The sequence below is a fragment of the Notamacropus eugenii genome, chromosome 1, assembly GCF_028372415.1.
Source record: "Notamacropus eugenii isolate mMacEug1 chromosome 1, mMacEug1.pri_v2, whole genome shotgun sequence".
Classification (NCBI taxonomy): Eukaryota; Metazoa; Chordata; class Mammalia; order Diprotodontia; family Macropodidae; genus Notamacropus; species Notamacropus eugenii.
In genome coordinates, this window is record NC_092872.1 from 344,494,631 (window position 1) to 344,515,783 (window position 21,153).

General features: G+C 42.8%; 1 protein-coding gene across 1 annotated transcript in view; it reads left to right on the forward strand.

Annotated features, from left to right (window-relative positions):
* Positions 1-18,869, forward strand: part of PDLIM4 (PDZ and LIM domain 4) — a 101,619-nt gene extending 82,750 nt beyond the window's left edge. Inside the window, exons 4-7 of the mRNA XM_072629995.1 lie at positions 8,907-9,076; positions 13,555-13,712; positions 17,464-17,584; positions 18,344-18,869. Coding sequence (XP_072486096.1) covers positions 8,907-9,076; positions 13,555-13,712; positions 17,464-17,584; positions 18,344-18,548 — 654 coding nt within the window. The 3' untranslated portion in view covers positions 18,549-18,869. The remainder of the gene's footprint in view (positions 1-8,906; positions 9,077-13,554; positions 13,713-17,463; positions 17,585-18,343) is intronic.
* The last annotated feature ends 2,284 nt before the right edge of the window (positions 18,870-21,153 follow it).

Consider the following 21,153-nt stretch of genomic DNA (forward strand, 5'->3'; position numbering starts at 1 on the left):
TGTTAAAAGACTGAGTTCCCCAGGGCAGGGACCAGCAGTTACTCATCTTTATTTCCAAGTCTCTGCCAAACACAGGGTTTTATAAATAAAAGGGAAAAGGGAATGTTTCGCTGATTAAACTAATTATTTTCCATTTATGAAGAAGAAAACTGAGGTCTAAAGAAGGGATATGACTGGCCCAAGGTCATATAGTGGGTCAGTGGCAGAGTTACCTTTGATTCAATTCATTGCAGAAAGGCATTATGGGACCATGGAAAGACCTTTAGTTATAGAACTGGATGACCTGAATTCAAGTCTCAGTTCTGATGTTTATGTTTCCTCATCTGAAAAGTGCATAGGTTGAACAAGAGGTCATTTCCCACCCAACTTCACTTGTCTGGACTTTTTCATCATGACCCAGAAACTTCTTAATCCTGTAAGTTCACTTTAGCCCTGGAACTTACACCTCATCTATACTCTCTGCCCTTTACTCTGATTGGAGGATGGAAGGTCCTCCAAGAACCTCCATTTAAAGATAAGGCCCCAGTCTGGGCATCTCTTCATTTCTCTCCTGGCTGTGATCCTCTGGATTTTTCCATCATGCCCCTAGTCACCCCTCTACTTTCTCCCCATCTTCTTTCATTAGATTATAAACTCCTTGACTGCAAGGATCACTTTCATTTTCATATTTGTATTCCCTGCACTTAGCACAGTGCCTAGAACATAGTGAGTACATAGTATATGTTATCAATAGACTGATTCTGAGGCCCCTATCATGTCTTGATTATAATTATCTAATATCAGAGTTTTTATTAATCATCTCTTCCCCTGAACTCATCTTTTTACGTTGACTTGGTTTGAATGGCCTTGCCAAGTTGCCAATGAATTACTCTCCACTTCCCCCTGGGCAAGAAACACTGGTAGAATTTCTCTGCCTTTTTCAACTGATCTCAAAGAAGATGCTACTACTTTCATGTGATGAACTTTTTGGTTTTTAAAAAATATTTTTGATAGTTTTTTTACATCAGTCATTCCTACGGTCTTCCCCTTTCCTGAATAGAATCCTCTGTGTTAGTAAAGTACAGTTAAAGAAAACAAGTCAACACATTGATCATTTCTAATGAACCTGCCTCATTTTGTACCCAAGCTGTTCATGACATTCTTTTTGCTTGGGTTCATCATGAGCATGGCCTAGAAAGATGATTAAATGCCCAATTACATTTGTTGAAGAAACCAGTTCCTTTATTTGACTTTCCAAGGAGGACCTATGAGTTTGCCTACCACCTAGCCATGACTTGCTTATACCTTTTGGTTCCATTTATGACATGTCTATTCTGGATGTGGTTCAGTTCCCCCAGTAGTGTATCAGCTCATTGGTCACTGGACAAAGATGTCACATTCAAAATACCAACAATTAATGGTTATAGATAGCCTAAAAACCATGGGGTTCTTAGCATCCTTTGTCCCCTTTTTTGTCCCTCTACATTTTCATTGTGGAAGTAAAAGGAGCCATCCAGGACTAAGAGTCAGTTTTGATTTTTTTCTTGTTATCTGAGTTGGAAAATGGTCAAAAATTAATCACCTACTGGTGAAGAGCCAGCATTTGCCAGTCTGGTCCTTAAACAGCAGGCATAGTCAAATTCAAAATCTTTCTAAATTTATCTTTATAACAACCCTATGATGTACTATCTCTGTATACAGATAAGGAAACAGAACCAGGCATAAAATTAATTAGTCAGAGGTGGGATTTGAACCAAGGTCTACTGAATTCTAGTCATCTATTCTTTCCACTGTGATTATACTGGTCCTCTATCATAACTATATCCTCTTAACCCCAATTGCCTCAAAAAAAAAAATAGAACATTGGTCCTGGAGTCAGACAGATCTGAGTTCAAATCTAACTTCAGACACTTAGTAGTATTTGTGTGAGCCTGGGCAAATCACTTAACCCTGATTGCCTCAGAAAAAATTAACCTAAATCTTTATCATCAAGGGAATTGCATGACAGAAAAATGTCAATCAAGTAGGAAGTACATGGACAAGTGTTGCAATGACACCCATAAAGCATTAAAAAAATCTAAAGGAAGGCTTCCAGTACATTGGGAACATGCTCTTTTGGAGGATTCATGGTGGGACATGGACATAGAACCCATATGAACATAGAATTTATCTAATTCTAAAAGAGAGACAGAGAGACAGAGACAGAGAACATTTCCATCTCAAAGGAAACAAAATAAGATTTATGTATGAATCCACAAATCTATTAAGTGTAACTTGCTTTTTTTAAAAAAAGAATATAATTTGAGCATGTTGTTTTCAAAGTTGTCCTGCTTGTCTATGTTTCTCAGCTTCCTTCTTTTCTCTTCTTTGCATTTTAAACAATGCTTCAATGACCCCCTTTTAATTTCCTTTCATTCTTTTTTTCCTTCTTTTTTTTGGCAAAACTATTTCTTGCTCCCCTCTTCCCCCAAATTGCCCATTTTTTAAAAAGAAAACACTATCCTTCTAATATATTAGCACAGTCAAGTAAAACAAATTACCCCATCAACCATGCCCAAAGATGTATGTATCATTTGGCGCCGTGAGTCCACCATTCATCCATCAAGCTGTGGGTGGCATGCTTCATCACTGATCCTCTGGAGTCATGGTAGGTCATTGAATTTGTCAGAGTTCTTCAAAGTTGTTTTCTTTATAATTTTATTGTTGCCATATAAGTTGTATAAATGTGTATGTGTACTCGTTCTTTTTCAGTTCACTCACACAGCAACCAAATGAAGCAGTTAGGAGCAAATGTTATTATCCTCATTTTAGCCTAGTGAGCCTGGGACTTGGCATATCCTAATAGCATAAGGGATTCAATAAGATTAAACTATTTACTTTCCTACATAGAAAGATGATACTTCAAAATCTTGAGGGCACAGACATGAATTAGCAATAATAGGATGATGTCTAAAAAACAAAATTAAGGAGTGAAAAAGAGGGATGTACTGGGAGAAGGGGGGAAAGGCAGAATGGGGTAAATTGTTTCACATAAAAGAGGCACAAAAGAGTTTTTATGGTAGAGGGGAAGATGGGGGGAGGGGGTGTAGATTCCTAACTGCCCTAATAATAGTATTGAGTCCCTTATGTCCCTTATGATGTCTCTTTCCTATTTGCTTTTTTATGCTTCTCCTGCCCGAGTCTTGTATTTGAAAGTCAACTTTTCTTTCCCGCTCTGATCAGGAATCAGGAATTCTTGAAAGTCTTCTATTTCATTAAATATCCATTTTTCTACCTGAAGGAGAGAATTCCATTTGCTAAGTAGGTGATTCTGGGCTATAAACTTAGCTCCTTTACTCTCTGGAATATCATATTCCAAGCCCTCTGATTCTTTCATGTAAATGCTGCTAAATCCTATTTTATCCTGGTTGCATATCCATGATATTTGAATTTGTTCTATTGTTTGCAATATTTTTTCCTTGTCCTGAGAACTCCAGAATTTGGCTATAATGTTCCTGGGAATTTTCATTTGGGGATCTCTTTCAGGAGATGAGAAGCAGGTTCTTTAATTTTTATTTTACCCTCTGGTTTTAATATATCAGGGCAGTTTTCCCTGATAATTTCTTGAAATATGATGTCTAGGTCCTTTTTTTTTTTTTGAACATGGCTTTCAGTTAGTCCAATAATTCTTAAAATACCTCTCCTCAATCTATTTTTCAGGTCAGGTCTTTTTCTAACAAGATACTTCCCATTTTCTTCTATTTTTTCATTCTGTTGATTTTGTTTTATTGTTTCATGATGTCTTATGGAGTGATTAGCTTCCACTTGCCCAATTCTTACACAATAAGGAATTTTCTTCAGCGAGTTTTTGTACCTCCTTTTCCATTTGGCCAATTCTACTTTTTAAAGAGTTCTTCTCTTCAGTGGATTTTTGTACATCTTTTACCATTTGACCTATTCTGTTTTTTGAGGATTTATTTTCTTCAGTATTTTTGGTGCATCCTTTACCAAGCTGTTGACTCTTTTTAAAATGATCTTCTTAAATGACTCTCATTTCTTTTTCCATTTTTTCCTTTACCTCTTTTATTTGATTTTTTAAAATGCTTTTTGAGCTCTTCTAGGAATACTTTTGGGGCCTGAGACCAATTCATATTTTTCTTTGCAGCTTTGCCTGTAGCTGTTTTTATATTTGATCTTCCCTATTACCATAGTAACTTTCTATGGTCAGGTTCTTTTTTGTTGTGTGATCACTTTTCTAACCTATTTCTTGACTTTTAACTTTATGTTAAAATTGGACCCTGCTCCCAGGGTGGAGAGGGCATTGTCCCAAACTTCAAATTTTTGTACTGCTGTTTTCCGAGCTAGTTCTAGTGGGTCTATACGTCTTTAGTTCTTCCAAGGTGGTATAATCTAAGGAAAGATGTGATCACTGCTCTCCTAGTCTGTGCTCTAGTCAATGAGCAACCACAAGAACTCTTTTCTACCCTCAAACTGTGTCCAGGGTCCCTGTTCCTGCTAGTTCTCCTACTTACCCTGATACTGATATCTGGAACTATGCTCAGGTTACCAGCAAAAGGTCCCCTGTAATCTCCTCCTGAACAGTTGTCAGACCTTCTCATTGTCTATGGACTAAGAGTTCCAGAAGCTGCCAATACAATCCCAAGACCTGTTGCTGGTTTGCCTGGCACAGCTTGTGCTGGAGGAGCTTAAGCTAGTCTGTGGTCCATTCTCACCTCAATAAGACAGAGCTTTCCTGCCAAAATTCTAAGTTATCTTGGACCTGAAAATTGTTCACCCTGTCCTTTTTGTTGGTTCTGACACTTCAGAGTTTATTTTGACGTGTTATTTTAATGTTCTCTGGAGGGGAATTTCAAAGCCCCTTCACTCTACCATCTTGGCTCCACCCCTTGAAAAAAAATTTTTAATAATTTCCTTTATTTCTTCTTCATTAGCTGTGACTTCTTTTTGTTTCATTTTAAGTTATCAATTTGCTTTCCCTGTCTCTCTTTAAAATAGGTTAACTAATGCATTTTTATTAGTTAAAAAAAGAAACAGCTCCAAGTTTAATAAAATGAGGATTTTTTTGCCTTCATTTTTGTTAACCTTTCATTTTTTCAGAATTTCTATTTTAATGTTTAGTTGAGAGTTTTTTATTTGTTGGTTTTCTAGTGTTATTTATGGGTGTGCCCAATTTATTTACCATATTCTTTTTCTCTTTAGTGCTTGACCACTGTCAGGAGTGGTCCCCCTGCATCCCCATGTCTTCAGGCTTCTGGCTGTCTCTTTGCCCAGTTGTAGGTTGGAGGAAGGTGCTTAGTACATTTTCTCTTTGGATTTCTTGAACATTATTCCATAAGGTGCTGTTATAGATCTTGGATGAATTAGGTGTGGGAGAGCCAGACTCCTCTGGTTACTGTCTTAACCAGAAGTTAAGAGAAATACTTCAGGAAACAGAGAGATAAGAAGAAAGTATATACCAAAATATAAAGGGTAGATAGAAGGAGAGGGAGAGAGATTCTTTGCCCATAAAGGGAATGTATCAGATATCTATCATCATCATCTGCTTTGCACTAGTCAGTGTCCTGTGTGAGACCCAGGCCTCAGCTTGTCTCCCTATATTCTTACTCAGTGGTCTTCAAACAATCACATTTCGGAAGGTCAGACAAGCCATAGGAAGTGTTCCATGGGCACCTCTACTGGAGCTTCTTCTGTTCCTACTGGGCAGAGGAAGCTCTGGCTGGCAGAAGCCTGGCCTGGCCTGTAATGCTGTTTTTAAGTAATTCATTCAAACAACTGCAGACCTACCTCACAAGAAGGATTTAGGCAGACTTGTGTGACGAGCCAGTTGTGAGCAGCTGGAAAACCCCTGGTATTTGACAGACTTTGCCAACCTCACTTCTCCATTGGACACTGGATCTTCTCCAAGAGAATTCTGTGTGTTTGGAGGTTGGGGAGGGGTGTACATATGTAAACATGTACCTTTGAGAGAGAGAAAGAGAGTGTGTGTGTGTCTGTGTGTGTGTGTATCTCAGTGAGTGTGTGGTTTGGGGGGGGGGGGGGGCATTTTTCTCCAATCTTTTATTCTCTTGATTTCTTTTTTTGACCACTTAATAGTATTTTATTTTTTTCCAATTACATGATCTTGATTTCTATAGGCTACTCTTCTCCTACCTGTCCTGTATGCCCTCAGTACTCACATGCAGTCTCCCATCCTTCCTAGACAACCCCTCCCCACTTAACCAATCCACTGGGGCATTGGCATTAGGCATGGTGCTCAGGAGTTTCTGGATGGGTGGGGATGAAGGATAGCCACAGAACTGAGCATTATCACAAAGGGCCAAGCAGGTGACTGTCAAGCCCAGGCTGGCTTTGTTTTTTCAGCTGCTGCAGCTGAATTGTCTGTAACCCTCCCAGTCATTGTAATCCTGCTCCCACCCCCCTAGGCTCAAACCACTTTCAAAAGTTTCCTGGTTTCCAGTCCTGGGGTGCCCCACCGTCAGGAAGCAGGGATTTGGTGACTCAGGGCTTTGGAAGGTGGGGAGGAAGCCCTCATCCCTTCCTGAAAGAGCAGAGGCTGAGTGAGCCTCAAAACAGTGTCTTGGACTCTTGCTTCCATCCCCAGGTCCACAGGAGTCTGGTCCTCCAGCTTGTTCCCCTCTAAAGGCTTAAATTAGACTCTCAGTGTTGGGAGAGACTGTCTTCCTTTTATAGATGGAGAAACTAAGGCCCAGAAAGAGAAAAGGACTTGTCCAATGTCACACAATGACTCAGAAATCGAGTCCTAACCCTTATAGGGAAGTATGGTTTACACTGGTCCCCCAGCCAATAGAGGGTATAAGACTGTTCACAAATGACATGTATATTAATTAGAGGCTTAGGTCCACCTAGAAGTTGGAGCTGAGATTCTAGAGGAGTGCAGAGTTAATTCAAGGCAGCTAGATGGTTCAGTGGATAGAGCTCTGGGTCTAGAGTCAGGAAGACCTGAGTTCAAATCCTGCCTCAGACACTTACTAGCTGTGTGACCCTGGCCAAGTCAGCTAAGCTCTGTTTGCCTTAATTCACTGGAGAAGAAAATAGCAAACCACTCCAGTATCTTTACCAAAAAAACCCCATGGACAGTATGGTTTGTAAGGTCATGAAGAGTCAGATAGGACTGAACTAACAAGGGTTACTTCAATCTCTTTGGTGCTAATTCACTGGCAAAGCCTGGCATTTCTGTTCTGCCATCTTCCAATCTGCTTCACGTTTGAATGTCCTTGTTCTAAATTTTATAACCTAAGGGAGTTGTTGGAGAGTAGGGACAGGGTATTAGGCTACTCTAGGGCCACTCTACATAGAAATAGCATAGATAAGCACAGACAAGCCTTCAGAGATTGGGAACTCTAGTCTCAATTCTGTCTCATATTGCCTCTGGATAAATCTCTTCCCTCTCCTTAGCCTCAGTTTCCATTTTGAAATAGGAACAATGATCACCTTCTAATTCCATCCAGGAGGACACACACACACACACACACACACACACACACACACACACACACACACACACACACTGAAGTGTGAGCCTAGACTCAAGTACATATGCACACCCACGTGTATGGCTCTTGCCCCTGTTCTAGGAGTGATTGTGTGTGTTTCTCCTTTGTTGCCGAAGAAGACCATGTCAGCAGAGAAATGATGACATGACTTGCACTTGACTTTGTTTTGAGTGAGGGAGGGCTGTGCAGGTCACCAGCCTCACTTCTCCTCCAGAGCCATCTGAATCCAGTGACCAGATATTCATGAGGATGACTGGAGATGACCCAGGATGAGGCAGGTGGGGTTAAGTGACTTGCCCAAGCTAGTGAGTGTCAAGTGTCTGAGTAGAGGTTTGAACTCAGGTCCTCCTGATTCCTGCACTGGTGCTCTATTCACTGCTCTACCTAACTGCCCCTCTAGGAGTGATTAATTAAATCAGAACTACCACTGTAGCCTGAAAGGGGCATTTTGTCCAGTGGCTCCATTCATAATCCCTGGGGCTCCATAGACTAAGACTTCCTTCCCTGGCCTCCACTCCCGTATGTATGTTGTGTCCCTCTATTAGAATGTGAGATCTTTGGAGGCAAAGATTCCCTCAATTTGGTATTTATTACCTCCAGCACAGAGTAAGTGCTTATATCTTATCATATTCCATCAACATTAGATAACCTCTACCCTGAGGAAAACACTTTGAGTGGCAGAGCCCCCTGCTGTCCCCTTGTAATCCGGCTAGGTCCAACAGCTCTAACCAATGGGTAAGTTTTCAGTGTGAGCATTCACACCTTGGAAATCAGCAGGGTTTGATTCATGATTTGTTGGTTGTCTAGACTTAAGAAAGTGATGGAGAAAACAGATTAAACTTAAAAGTGGATCCTGCTTATTTTCCCTCCCTCCCTAGAGCAGTCTGTAAAAGATTTACCAACACCTCACTACCTACGCAGCAAAAAGGCACAACACACTCTTGGTCCCAACTGAGGTACAACTCAGGCCTTTTAAAGGGCCTGGTTGCAGTAATCATTCCTCAGTGCTAGGTGCACAAGTGCATGAAAGAGGTATAAAGGTAGATATAAATACCCACCACTGCCTCTCCAGCAACCTCGTTAGGTTCATGGAATTCTTCTGTGAATCCCCTTTAGTCCCAGAAACATAGTCTGATACTATTATCCCCAGCAGAATGTCTGTTCCTTAAGGGTAGGGATTGTTTCACGTTTTTGTGTCTCTCATCCAGTGCCTGGCTTATAGCAAATGCTTAATAACCACTTGTCAAAACAAATAGAATTGAACTGAATAGAAAACAGTGACCAAGGAGATGCTGCAAAAGCAGCTGTCTCTTTCAGGTGTCTATGTTAGAGTAGATGTGTGTTTTACTGCTGCCTCAGTTTACCCACACTCTCTTGAGCTGTCTCAGCCTCACAACATTTTCTTACTTCTAGGACAATGGACTCACTCACAGTAGAAGGTCTTCAGCCTCAGGAGGGAGCCTGGCTGACAGCAAGGCCAGTCTGGGCCTCCAATATGGGACGCCATCCCGCCTCTACTCCCACAACAGTGAGGCCAGTTTGCAGGCACAGATGAGCAACCTCCATGTGTCTCCACCCCACAGGTAAGTGGAACAGCTAACCCTCACTGCTCCCCTAACCCTTGCCTAAAATAGTCAAGGACCTCAAGGTCCACCATGAGTACTTCTACCCTTTGGGGTAGATTGTTCTCCAAGATAAGTTTCCCCTTCTCCAGTAATTTAGTCCTGGCCTCAGCTCCTTCCTACTCTATCCCCTAACCCAGGGGTAGGGAACCTACAGCCTTGAGTCTGTCTAGGTTCCTGGGTATACAGCCTTTTGATTGAGCCCAAGTTTTACAAAACAAATCCTCTTACTAAGGGGATTTGTTCAGTGAAGTTTGGATCCAGTCAAAGGGCTGTACTTGAGAACCTAGCAGACCACATGTGACCTCAAAGCCACAGGTTCCCCACCCCTGCCATAACCCAAGCTACAGCTGCAGGAGCGATTTTTTTTTTTTTTTTTTTTTTGCTGCTCTTGTTTCTCCTTCAAAACTTCACAGTTCTAGCTCCATTTTTGTGCCTTCCTGGGGCTTCTATTACCTACCCTAGTGTCCCCATCCTAGCTTTTGTTGACTCCACCTGTTAAATTGTAGAATTCTTTTGGTCACTCGGAAGAAAGGAAAGGATACCCTCCTGAGAGGGGGCAGCCCCAGACACATTCTCCTCTGAGAAATACCTCTTTTCTCAAAAATTATACAGAAACTGGAGCCCCTATCCCAGACCGGCAGGAATTAAGAAGCAGGTTTGGGCTGGAAGAAAAAGTTGCTAAATGTCCAGTTAAAAACAGCAACAACAAATTAGTGGACATATTCTTCATGGCACCTCGAGAATCTGTCAATGAGCATCTGTCCTTTGGGTCTTTTCTCCTAGAGAGAAAGAATAGGGATCAGACCTATGACTCCACTGGCTTGTGGAGCTCCTGATCAGGAACTACCTTTACCAAAGCAGCACTTTCCCTGCAATTTAGCCTTCCACAGTTCAACAGTCTAGGTTGCTGAGAGATGAAATGACTTGCCCAGGGTCACATAGCCAGTATGTTGAACTCAGGACTTCCTGACTGGGAAGCCACTGTCTATCCACTACACCATCCTGTCTCTCAAATAATAAAATATGTGTCCTAGGGTAAACTCAGGGAGAACAGAAACCTCCAGTGGAGCAGAAAGGCAAAAGCTTGCTTCATTGTGATTTTCAGACAGAAACAGGTGCTAAACGTTCAATAAATCAGCCAACAGACTTCGCCATCAAAGACGCAATCATCCGCTTTTCTGTCCAGCTCTGATTATGTTTTCCAGAATTCCATGTTCTTCAAGCCCTCCTGGGACTTATTTCCCTTTTTCCAGATGACTTTTAACTGGTCTCCCCATTGTTCATTTTTTTCTGCCTCAGGATTCTAGCTGTCCTGTGAGGTCTAGGCTAGAGACCCATGTCTAAGGCATGGTCTGGCCAGGCACTACTATTTCTTCTCTGATCAGCTCTGAGACACATTATTTTCTTTGTTTAAAAAAAAAATTGTACTGATATCTCTTATTTTTAAATCCCTTTCACTTCTAAATAATTCCCTCCCTACTTCCCTACCCAGAGAACCGCTCCTATAACAAAAAGGAAAAGGAAAGAAGAAGAAAAAGTGGTTCAACAAAAATACCCAGCACATAAAATGTGTTCCACAGCGTATACAATGTTCAACATTCATCATCCTCCACTTCAGTGAAGAAGTGTTCATTTAATCTAAATGCTAATTTAGCCATAAAAAAACAAGGTAGCTGGGGCTTTTTGGATCCCCCTTCAATTCTTGACCAAAAGTTGTCAACAAAAGCAACCTCCTTCCAAGTTCTCTTCCGAGAACTTGGCAGAGAAACAGATCTCTCTTTGGACAAGGGGAATCAAGGGTAGTCCCAAGTAACTGGTCAGATTTGGATGGTAATGCTAAAAGTATAGCTCCAGTCACCTACTTTCTTCTGCCACTGGTACATAGGGCAGGTATGCACTGGGTCAGAGTTTCTGGGGGCCCTAAAGATGCCAGGGACATGTATAGTGTTTTGGGTCTGGGTTTCCACCCAAGACATGGGGTTGTGACTCTGCCCTTTGCTAAGCACCCAGCCCTTCCCTTCCGAACAACAGTGTTTCCTCACCACCAGTCAGTACTAATCCTCATGGGCATTTTTTGTTCCAAAACTTTCACTACCAAAAACCTTAAAAACTATAGTTAGAATATTTTGAAAATGATTCTTCATAACCTTCTTCTCCCATCTCCTTGACCTCAGTTTCCTTATCTGTAAAATAAAGAGTTTGAACTAGCTGACCTAGTCATTTCAGCTCCGTGATTCTCCTTCTCTGCAGCACTGGGTCGTAGTGTTGAAGCTCTGAAAGCTACCCTGATGAATTTGTAGAAAAAAATAGAGAACTTACCAGCTTGCAGCATTGAATCTTAGATTTAGGGTTGGAAGGGACTTTTGAGGTCCTCTAGTCCAGAGGTGTCAGACTCAAGGCCTTCCAAACTCCCCTGGCTGAACCAGATTAAAAAGTAATTGGGGATTGTTTAATATAAATGAAAATACAATACAACATAGAAAATGTTAATTTGTGGTTTTCTAAGTCAATATGTGGCTGTTACTGTGTGTGTGTTCGTCCTTCATTGCTGAAGAAGAACATGCCATCAGAGAAATGACTTGCATTTGACTTTTGTTTTTTTGAGTGAGGGAGGGCTGTGTAGGTCACCAGCCTCACTTCTCCTCCACAGTCATCTGAATCCAGTGACCAGATATTCATCAGGATGACTGGAGATGACCCAGGATGAGGCAATTGAGGTTAAGTGACTTGCCCAAGATCACACAGCTAGTGAGTGTCAAGTGTCTGAGGTGAGATTTGAACTCAGGTCCTCCTGACTCCTGCATTAGTGCTTTATCCACTGCACCACCTAGCTACCCCCTTGTTCCGTTACTATATAAGTTTGATACTACTATATTAGTCCAACCCCTCTACTCCCATTTTATAGCTGAAGAAACTGAAGCCCAGAGGTGGGAGTAACTTGACCAAGGTCACACAGGTAGTAAGTGATTGTAGGATCATAGATTCAGGGCTGCAAAGGGTGTTAGAGGCCATATAGTCTAACCCCCTCATTTTACAGAAGAGGAAACAGACCCAAAGCTCTTTGTTCAAAGTTACACTGGGAGATTGAACTCAGGTCCTCTGACTCCCAAACAAGCGCACTTTGCACTGTACCACACTGCCTCAGTCATAGATTAGGTTTGAAAACACTGCACTTTATCATTCTGCTTTACTTTGGCTTCTCCCCCAGGATACCCCAGGGATTTTGTGAAACTCGTAAAGATCCTGGCTCTCCACCCCTTAAACCATGGGGAGCTCTTGGCCATGATTTCATGGAGAATTTGAACAGGATGGGAGAGACATAGACTTGGGAAAGGAAGGTATTCCATGAAGTTGTTGACTGTATCATCTAAGGGGGAACGCTGAGCTCCTCTAAGCCCTGAGTGAGGGAGGGAAGGGACAAAAGTACATACAAAAACACATTTACCAGGACACTCCCGTTTCAGAATCACGATGCAGTGGAAAGAATGTTGAATGTGGAGGCAGAGAACCTGAGCTCAGATCACTGAGCTTTAGCACTTTATCAGCTAGCCTTAGGCAAGTCGCTGAATCCCTCAGGGTCTCTTTATGTTCATCTTTTTTTTCCCACTTTCTTTTTTGTTTATTTTTAGTTTCCAACTTTCACTTCGACAAGATTTTGAGTTCCAAATTTTCTCCCCATCTCTCTCCTCTCCCCCCACCCCAAGGTGGCATGCATTTTCTGATTACCCCTTCCCTCAAACTGCCTTCCCTTCTATCACACCTCTCTCTTCTCTCATTCCCTTCCCCTCTATTTTCTTGCACAGCAAGATAGATTTCTATACCCCATTGCCTGTATGTCTTATTTCCCAGTTGCATGGAAAAACAATTTTTCAACATTTGTTTTTAAAACTTTGAGTTCCACCTTCACTCCTTTTCTCCCTCCCCCCCAACCGCCATTGAGAAGGAAAGCAATTCAATATAGGTTATACATGTGTAGTCATGTGTATCTTCATCTTTAAAATAAGAGAGTGGGATTCCATAATCCTACTTTCCTTTCCAGCTCTAAATCTATGATCCTTCACAGATATGATCCTTTTTTCCTGATCTCTAAACAACTTGGACTCCTTCCAGTCAAGATACCATAGGCAAGCCTCTCCTTCCCTCTAGAGGTATGAGGCAGCATTACTAGGGCCTAGAAGGAGAGCAGAGTCTCTCTAGGAGAGAGCAGCGTGGACCACTCTGCCCCCACCCCCACAATCTTCCCACTCCTCCACCTGGCCCAAATTGGGCTGAGCTCTGATCCAAGCAGATGAGGAGCTGGCTGTCTCTATCAGACACCCTGTCTGGGGACAGCTCCTCCAGTTGGCCTGAGCCATGAGGGTGAGGGTCCATTGTAGGTAGCAGCTGGAAAGTTCCCACATGGGACCTGTGCTTTCTCTCTCTTCCACTCCCTGCAGTGCTGACTCTACAAGATCTCTCCCAAGGAGCAGGAATGGCATTGATGTGGAATCTGATGTGTATAAAATGCTACAGGAATATGGAGAACCTGCCTCGGAGCCCAAGCAGTCTGGGTCCTTCAGATACCTACAGGGCATGCTAGAAGCTGGAGAAAATGGTAAGATGTCCCACCCTTCCTTCCCTTCTCCCCACCCAGTCTTATGCTTGCCTAGGACAAAGTACGACCTACCAGGAAAAGTCCAAACTGTGGAATCAGAAAACCTGCATTCAAAGTCAGCCTCTGCCCCTTACTGACTGACAGCATGACCTTGGAATAGTTACTTTACCCCTCTGGGCCTCTGTCCTCATGAGAAGGGTGGGCTCAATGAATTGAGTGCCTAACCTCACCCATTAGCAGTAAGATGGGGGTTGGGAGGGGTGGCTTTCAAAATACAGCTTTCAGTAAAAAACAGAAAACAACTTCCCTACAGACCATTAACGCTCTTGGATTGTTCATTTCTGAGCTAGGAGTGCCACAATCTGATGTGGTCAGCACTGAACTGAGAGCCAGGAACCTTGGGTTCTCCTCTGAACTTACTTCCAATAACTCTCAGGCTCAGAGAGATTAAGTGACCTGTCTGAAGCAACACTCTATCATTCTTTTTTCTCTTTTTTTAAGCCTCTAAAAATGCAAGGGGGGGTGGGGTTTCATCATGAGCCTAACAGTCATCAGCCAACACAGGCATTTCAATATACAAAACATTTTTAAAAAGAAGGATTGTATGCGAAATTGCTATCGCACAGTGTCATCACCTATAAAATGACTCTGTGCCCACTGATGAAAGTTTAAGAAAAACTAAAGGATACTGAACACTTAAGAGAGAAACTATGGGCATTTGGGGTATTATTTTGAACTTCTCAAGGGATTCCTGACCCAGACATCATTCTCCTTTTGAGACTGAGGCACAGCCCTGGTTCCTGCCCTCAGAGAGCTCACACTTAGGGGTTGGAGAGGAGGGGTGGGTAGACAAGACTCATGTCCCAGATTTAGTTAAACAGTAATCCATCTGAGACAGGGCAGACTGACTTTAGGCAGTGCAGGTCAGACATTAGAACATGTAGGGCTTGAGGGGGCTGATTGGTTTGTCAGAAACAGCTGACCTCATCTGTCTGTGGGTGGTCAAGAGCTATGGGGCTGAGGTAAGTTCCCTCTGGAATTTTCTTCAAAGGATATATTTATCCCTATTTCCCTCCCCCCCATCTCCCTCCCCATCTCTGTCTCTCTCTCCTTTTTATTTTTTTGGAGGCAATCAGAGTTAAGTGATTTATCAGGGTCACTCAGCTAGTAAGTATCTGAGGCTGGATTCAAATTCAGGTCTCAACTCCTGGGCAGATGCTCTATGCTCCTCAGTAACCTCTTAACGGACAACTCTAAAGTCCTCTTTTCAACCCTCATCCTTAACTTCTCTGTAAAGCATTTAACACTATTGACCATCTCCTAGATGCACTCTCCTTTCTGAGTTCTCATGAGTCTACTCTCTCTACTGGTCTTACTTCCCTTTTTCAGCCTTTTTTTGCTGAATCTTTTTTGCTTGAAAATGATGAGTGTCCCCCAACATTCTGTTCTGAGTTCCCTTTTCTTTCTGTCTTCTTTCACTTGGTAATCTCATCAGTTCCCATGGGTTCAAATTTTCATCTTCATACAGATGACTTTCATATCTCTTTATACAGCCTTAGTCTCTCTAAATCCAGTCTCAAATCACAAACTGCCTTTTGGACATCCCAAATTGCATATCCCGTAGGACGGATTAGAAGTCTCTCCGTACAGGACATTCTAAGCAGAGGGGCTGCGAGTTAATTAGACCTCACTCTTGTGATTTTGAGAATCTATGCCATGTCATGGGGTGACCCTTCCCCTTTTCCCTGCTGTAACCTGGTATTTGCCCTGGTAACTTCTGCCACCACAACCCTAAGAACTGATTATTTACCATATTTATGCCAGGATTTTGAGCTTATAGCTTTTATGACTTTTTGTGTCTCTGCATCTTTGCCAGAAGGGGGGAGAGATGAGAGCCCTATACTCCAGCTTTGATGTCCTCAGTAAAAGCTATCTCAGTCTTAAATGCTTCTGAAAGTTCTTCTTCCCTCTCTTCTGTATCAGGCAACATCAGATGGCCAGCTATGGTGTCTGAGACCTTGAGGTCTCTGCCAAGGATGACAGAGTCCCACAGGCAGTGCCAGTATTGAGTTGGCAGGAAGCAGAGGAGTTGGGTAGATATTCCCTGGAAATGGCCAAAGGTGATCTAGGCAGCCTTTGTCTTCCCACATGCCTCAGCTTGGGTTATTGGCCCAAATTAGCTAAAATAGTGAGCTTAATATCCCTGCCTCCCAAAGCTCTTAGTTTGTGGTAGTAGAGTGTGGGGTCTTTTTGTTTGTTTGTTTGTCTGTTTTACCTACAAAAAGGATGAACCTGAGGGTTCATCGTTACCTACAGAAGTAAGGAGTGAGGATAGAGATGCATATGCCTGCATCCTGGAGGCTCCTTCTCTCTGGGCTATAGTTTAAATCATCCCATTTCTAGGTTTCAGTCCAGAATGGGTGGGCAGCATCACAACTGATTATCAGATACTAGCAATTAGAAAGAAACAGGAGAAAACCAATAGAAAAAGCAATGCTTTTTTAGGGGGTTCCAACCCTCCTCTGATGCTGATGAGTGACTTTGGGGAAGTCACCTAACTTCTCAGGACCTCAGTTTCTTCAACTATAAAATTAGGCTGTTGGACTGGATGACCACCAAGGTCCCTTCCTGCTCTAAAACTATGATCTTATGACTATATTTTTGTCCGCCTATAAAAATATGACATGTGCATACTAGTATGCTCAATGCAAGGCTTAGGGGTGTCATTTCAAATGTCTGTGCACACACGCTTGTGAATGTATGCCCACATGCAGTGGATATCACACTTATAATGATCTCGCACCAGAGTACAGGTTTATGACTTGGGGGTGGGGGAAGAGACCAAGGTAGGAGGATGAGAAAGGGGCAAGGAGGAAAACAGTTTAACTGCCTCGAGCAAAGAGGTCAGGTCACTGTGTCCCTCATTTTCTATAATGGTTCTCATTCATTCTGCATCACATAGGAATAGAACTGGGAGATCAATCAGTCAATCAACAAGCATTTATTAAACACCTACTGTGTGCTGGAAACTGGGTTAGATGCGGGAGATAAATAGATGAAAGTAAGACAGGCAATACTTTCCCTCAAGGACCTTACCTTCTTCTAGAGGGACACAATTTGTTCACAGATAAGTAAGAACAGAATGTGTACCAAAGAAATACACAATGATTTCAAACTCGGTGAATCTTTATTACCATCATTACAGACATAGTCATTGATTGGAGAAGCCTGTTGGTAGTCTCACAGATTAGGGTGTGTGGAACAGGATGGGGAGCTGGAAAGGGTGGGAGACTAAGAATAGTAAGGGCAAGATGGGATGCCAGGGGTACAGCTCTCTCTCAGGGTAGCACAATGGGTGGATCAGACAATGAAGTACCTGAACACCAGCATGGCCACAAACCAAGCCAAGGATCCCAAAGCCCCATGTCTCTGAGACACAAGTCTGCCACAAAGGAGCTAGAATGTGGTTTTCAAAATGAAGTTTGTGACTTTTCACAGTCCAGTGGCTCTGAGCCCCTATAGATGCAGATGTGCATGATATGTATGTCCCCAAACACCTGTCCCCAAGTGACACCTGTATGTTCTCCATCTTTCTTGGGTTCTCATCTGTGGTACAAATGACTGCATGTGTTTTGTGCTTGTCTCTCTCTTTTGGGCTCCTGTCCCAACTGCCCAGCTTTCTAAACTCTAGCTTGATGGTCAGGACATTTAAGTCTGGTCCATGTCCAAAATGTGTCCCTTCCCTTGGCAGGTGAGAAATTAGATCGGGCAGGTGGCCCCAGAAGCCTCAAGTCTCCTGTCTCCAAGCTAGGTGGCCCCATGGGCAGTCTGCAGCTGCTCCCTGAGTGTACCAGATGTGGGAATGGCATCGTGTGAGTACATACAGGCAGCTTCCTTCCTCTCTCTCTTCTAGTGTGTCAGTTCTGGGGCTGGGGCATGTCATGCAGGTCAGGTTCCCTTACAATGATGAGAACAACTTTTGTAAACTGTTCCTGTGAAAGACATCTATATTTCTTTAATGCCAAGAACTTCCATGAAGGATTCAGGCCACAGCTAGCTTGTGACCATCAGGCACATGAGCAATGGTTTTTAATGGAGGCACCAAAGGCATTGACAGATTCTGGGGCCCCTCGATGTGGACTACATTAGCCTCATGTGTTATGCTGAGTTCTCCTTTTGCTGGAAATTTAAGGGTAGGACATGTGATCTATTAACATTACCTTAATTTTCAAAACCCTTTCTCTCTCCCCTACACAACAAACCATCCCTTGTAACAAAGAATTTTTTAAAAGAGGAATAAATAACAGTTCAGCAAAATTAGCCATCATGTCGGCTGAATCTGATAGTCTGTGCAGTGTTCCATACTCCTATTCTTCCATCTCTACAAAGAAAGGAAGTATTTCCCAACTCTCTTCAGGAACAAGTTTGGTCATTATAATTTTGCAACATTCAGTTTTGGGTCCTGTTATCATTCTTTCCATTTTCACTGTTGAAGTCTTAATGTATGTTTAATAAACGTTAAAAAAAAACAAAAACAAAAACAAGGGAGGGCCAAGAAGTGAAAGCTGGTGCAAGGTGGTGATCAAAACATCTATTGTGATTTCTCTTCGTGCCCTTCCTTCTCTCCCCAGGGGCACAATTGTGAAGGCACGGGACAAACTCTACCACCCGGAGTGCTTCATGTGCAGTGACTGTGGCCTCAACCTCAAGCAGAGAGGGTACTTCTTTATTGAGGAGTGTCTGTACTGTGAGACCCATGCCAAGGCCCGGGTGAAGCCCCCAGAGGGTTACGACGTTGTAGCTGTCTACCCCAACGCCAAAGTTGAACTTGTCTGAGAGCAGCCCAGCCATCCCCAGACCTGCGGGCCATTGACCAGGTGGCTCACCCTAGCCATGCACACATACACACTACACCCTTTGTAACACAGCTCAAACCTTGTAGGTGACACCTTCACAGTAAAACACCTTTTCCCTCAGGAGAAGGAAGGGTATCAAGTTTGCCCCATGGAAGAGCTATTTCCTGCTCCTCCTCGCGCTGCTCCCTGTCTATATTGTAATTTCTGCTTTTGTTAACATTTCTGCCCTGGCCTCATCCAGACTCTCTGTAAATATAGGAAGCCTTTTCTACCTTGTCACCAATAAAACCAACATTCTGTATTTTGAGGTCCTTTTCATGACATAGTTAAGTGTTCAACACTTCATAGGAAAAGAAAAAAGATGAGCTGCTTGAATCAGCTTAAATGAATGGCCCTGAATTTTAAAACATGATTTTATTTTATTTTTATTTTATTCATATCTTTTGTATTTATGTCACCCTTTTACCAAATATCATCCTCCCCCCTCCATTTCCGTCATCCCCTGTAAACCCAAGGATCACAAAAGCTAAATCTGACCATGTTCTCAATATTCCATACCCACAGACTTCACCTTAGAAAAGAAAGGGCCAGCTTTCTTGGTCATTATAATTACACATCTTGCAGTTTTGTTTCTTTATTCTTTCCACTTACATTACTACAATCATCTTCTTGTTTTTCTGGTTCTGATTATTTCACTCTGTGTCAGTTTATATGAGCCTTCTCATGTTTCTCTGAAGTCTTTTGATTCATCATAAAACATGGGAGACTTCAGAAGGAGTGCTGAGCTCTGAAATCAGAGAAGCTGGACTCAAGGCTTTTGGATAAGTCATTTAACTTCTTGGGACCTGCTTCCTCATCTGTAAAATGAGGGGGTTAGACTAGATGGCCTCTGATAGCCCTCCTAGTTTTGGATCTAAGATCTAAGGTTTTAGATCTGTGTTTCCGGCCAACCCCATGGAGTTAGACCCAGCTCTGATTTGGCCTCTGGTGCTCAGTCATCAAGGCACACCAGGCCACACATGGCCACAAAGCAGAAAGGATTAGGAGACACTGTTTCTTTCCAGGGACAAAGGACATAATACCAGAAGCACCCACTCCCATAGGGAGTGTTAGAGAGAAAATAAAAAACTATCAAGGAGGAAGGAATAGACATTGAACCCAAAATAATTGCTACCTCTCTTCTCTCCTTGGAGTGGAAGGGGGCTGGGTGAAGGAATGGCCACTCACTGCCATTTGATACTTTCTTTCTGGCCAAGATTCTCATGTTCACTCATGCCCCAAAGGGTACCAGGCCTGGGAGCCACCCTTCCTATCCTCAAGGGATCATCCAGGGCCATGAGCACCAGCCATAGCCACTGTATAATAGGGAAGGAAGGGCAACTATGCCCACCCTTGCCCCACATTGAACCTTGACCCTTTCCCCAAGCAGAGCCATGACTCCTTCCTCTGACTGGAGGTGCAAGCTGATGATGCTTTGGAATAAACCAATCTTCCCAGTGATGTGTTGACCCTTAATCACTGAGTGCTTGTTCAACACCTACTATGTTCTAGGCACCATGTGAGGCACTAAGAGGGCATATGAAGACAAAAAGGAAATCGTTCCTGCCTTCAAGGAACTTAAATTCAACTGGGGGCATACCACATGTTCACAGATAAGTAAATACAGGATATATACAAATAAATGCAAAATGATAGTGTCGGACACTCACAAAGGGAACCAGGAAAGCCCCTTGAAGAAGGCATCCTGAGCAGAGCCTTTGAGGGAGTTCTAAGAGGTGGAGGTGAAGAGAGAAAGTGCTCCAGGAATGGGGGAGGGGGACTTCCTGTGCCCAAGTGAAAAGGCAGCCCCTGCCTATGTCATGTAGTTTGCTGGGAGCAAAATCCAGGGAGGGTTGTTTGTTTTTTTTTCAAATCTGCCTATTGAGGGAAGATAAGCCCCTGTCCTGGGTTAGATACATTAAGGACAATGGGTGACAGTGGCCAAGGACACAGTAGTGAATGGTATTTTGTGGAGCACACTGCCCCAAATAAAAGTAGTAGTTGAAAGCAGGAATCTACACAGATACAAGACAAACATCACACATGTTAACCTTCTCCAGAGGGTGGGAAATAAGAACCTGCTGTCTACCCTGGTCAGAACATCTCTACTATTAATTATGCTTAGTTTAAAGGAATCACATTTTAGTGAGAATATTGACAGGTAATTCAATCCAAAAGAAAGTGTCCTTGATTCCTGAGAAGGCTGGCAACCACACCCTCGGTGGATTGTTAGAAGAAGGTGGGTATGTTTATCCAAGAGAAATCTAGGGTTGGGGGTAGATAAAATATCTCATCAAGTATTTGAAAGTGTGTTCATTCTTCATTGCCAAAGAAGACCATGCCATCAGAGAAATGATGACATGACTTGCACTTGACTTTGTTTTGAGTGAGGGAGGGCTGTGCAGGTCACCAGCCTCACTTCTCCTCCAGAGCCACCTGAGTCCAGGATGACTGGAGATGACCCAAGATGAGGCAATTGAGGTTAAGTGACTTGCCCAAGGTCACATAGCTAGTGAGTGTCAAGTGTCTGAGGTGAGATTTGAACT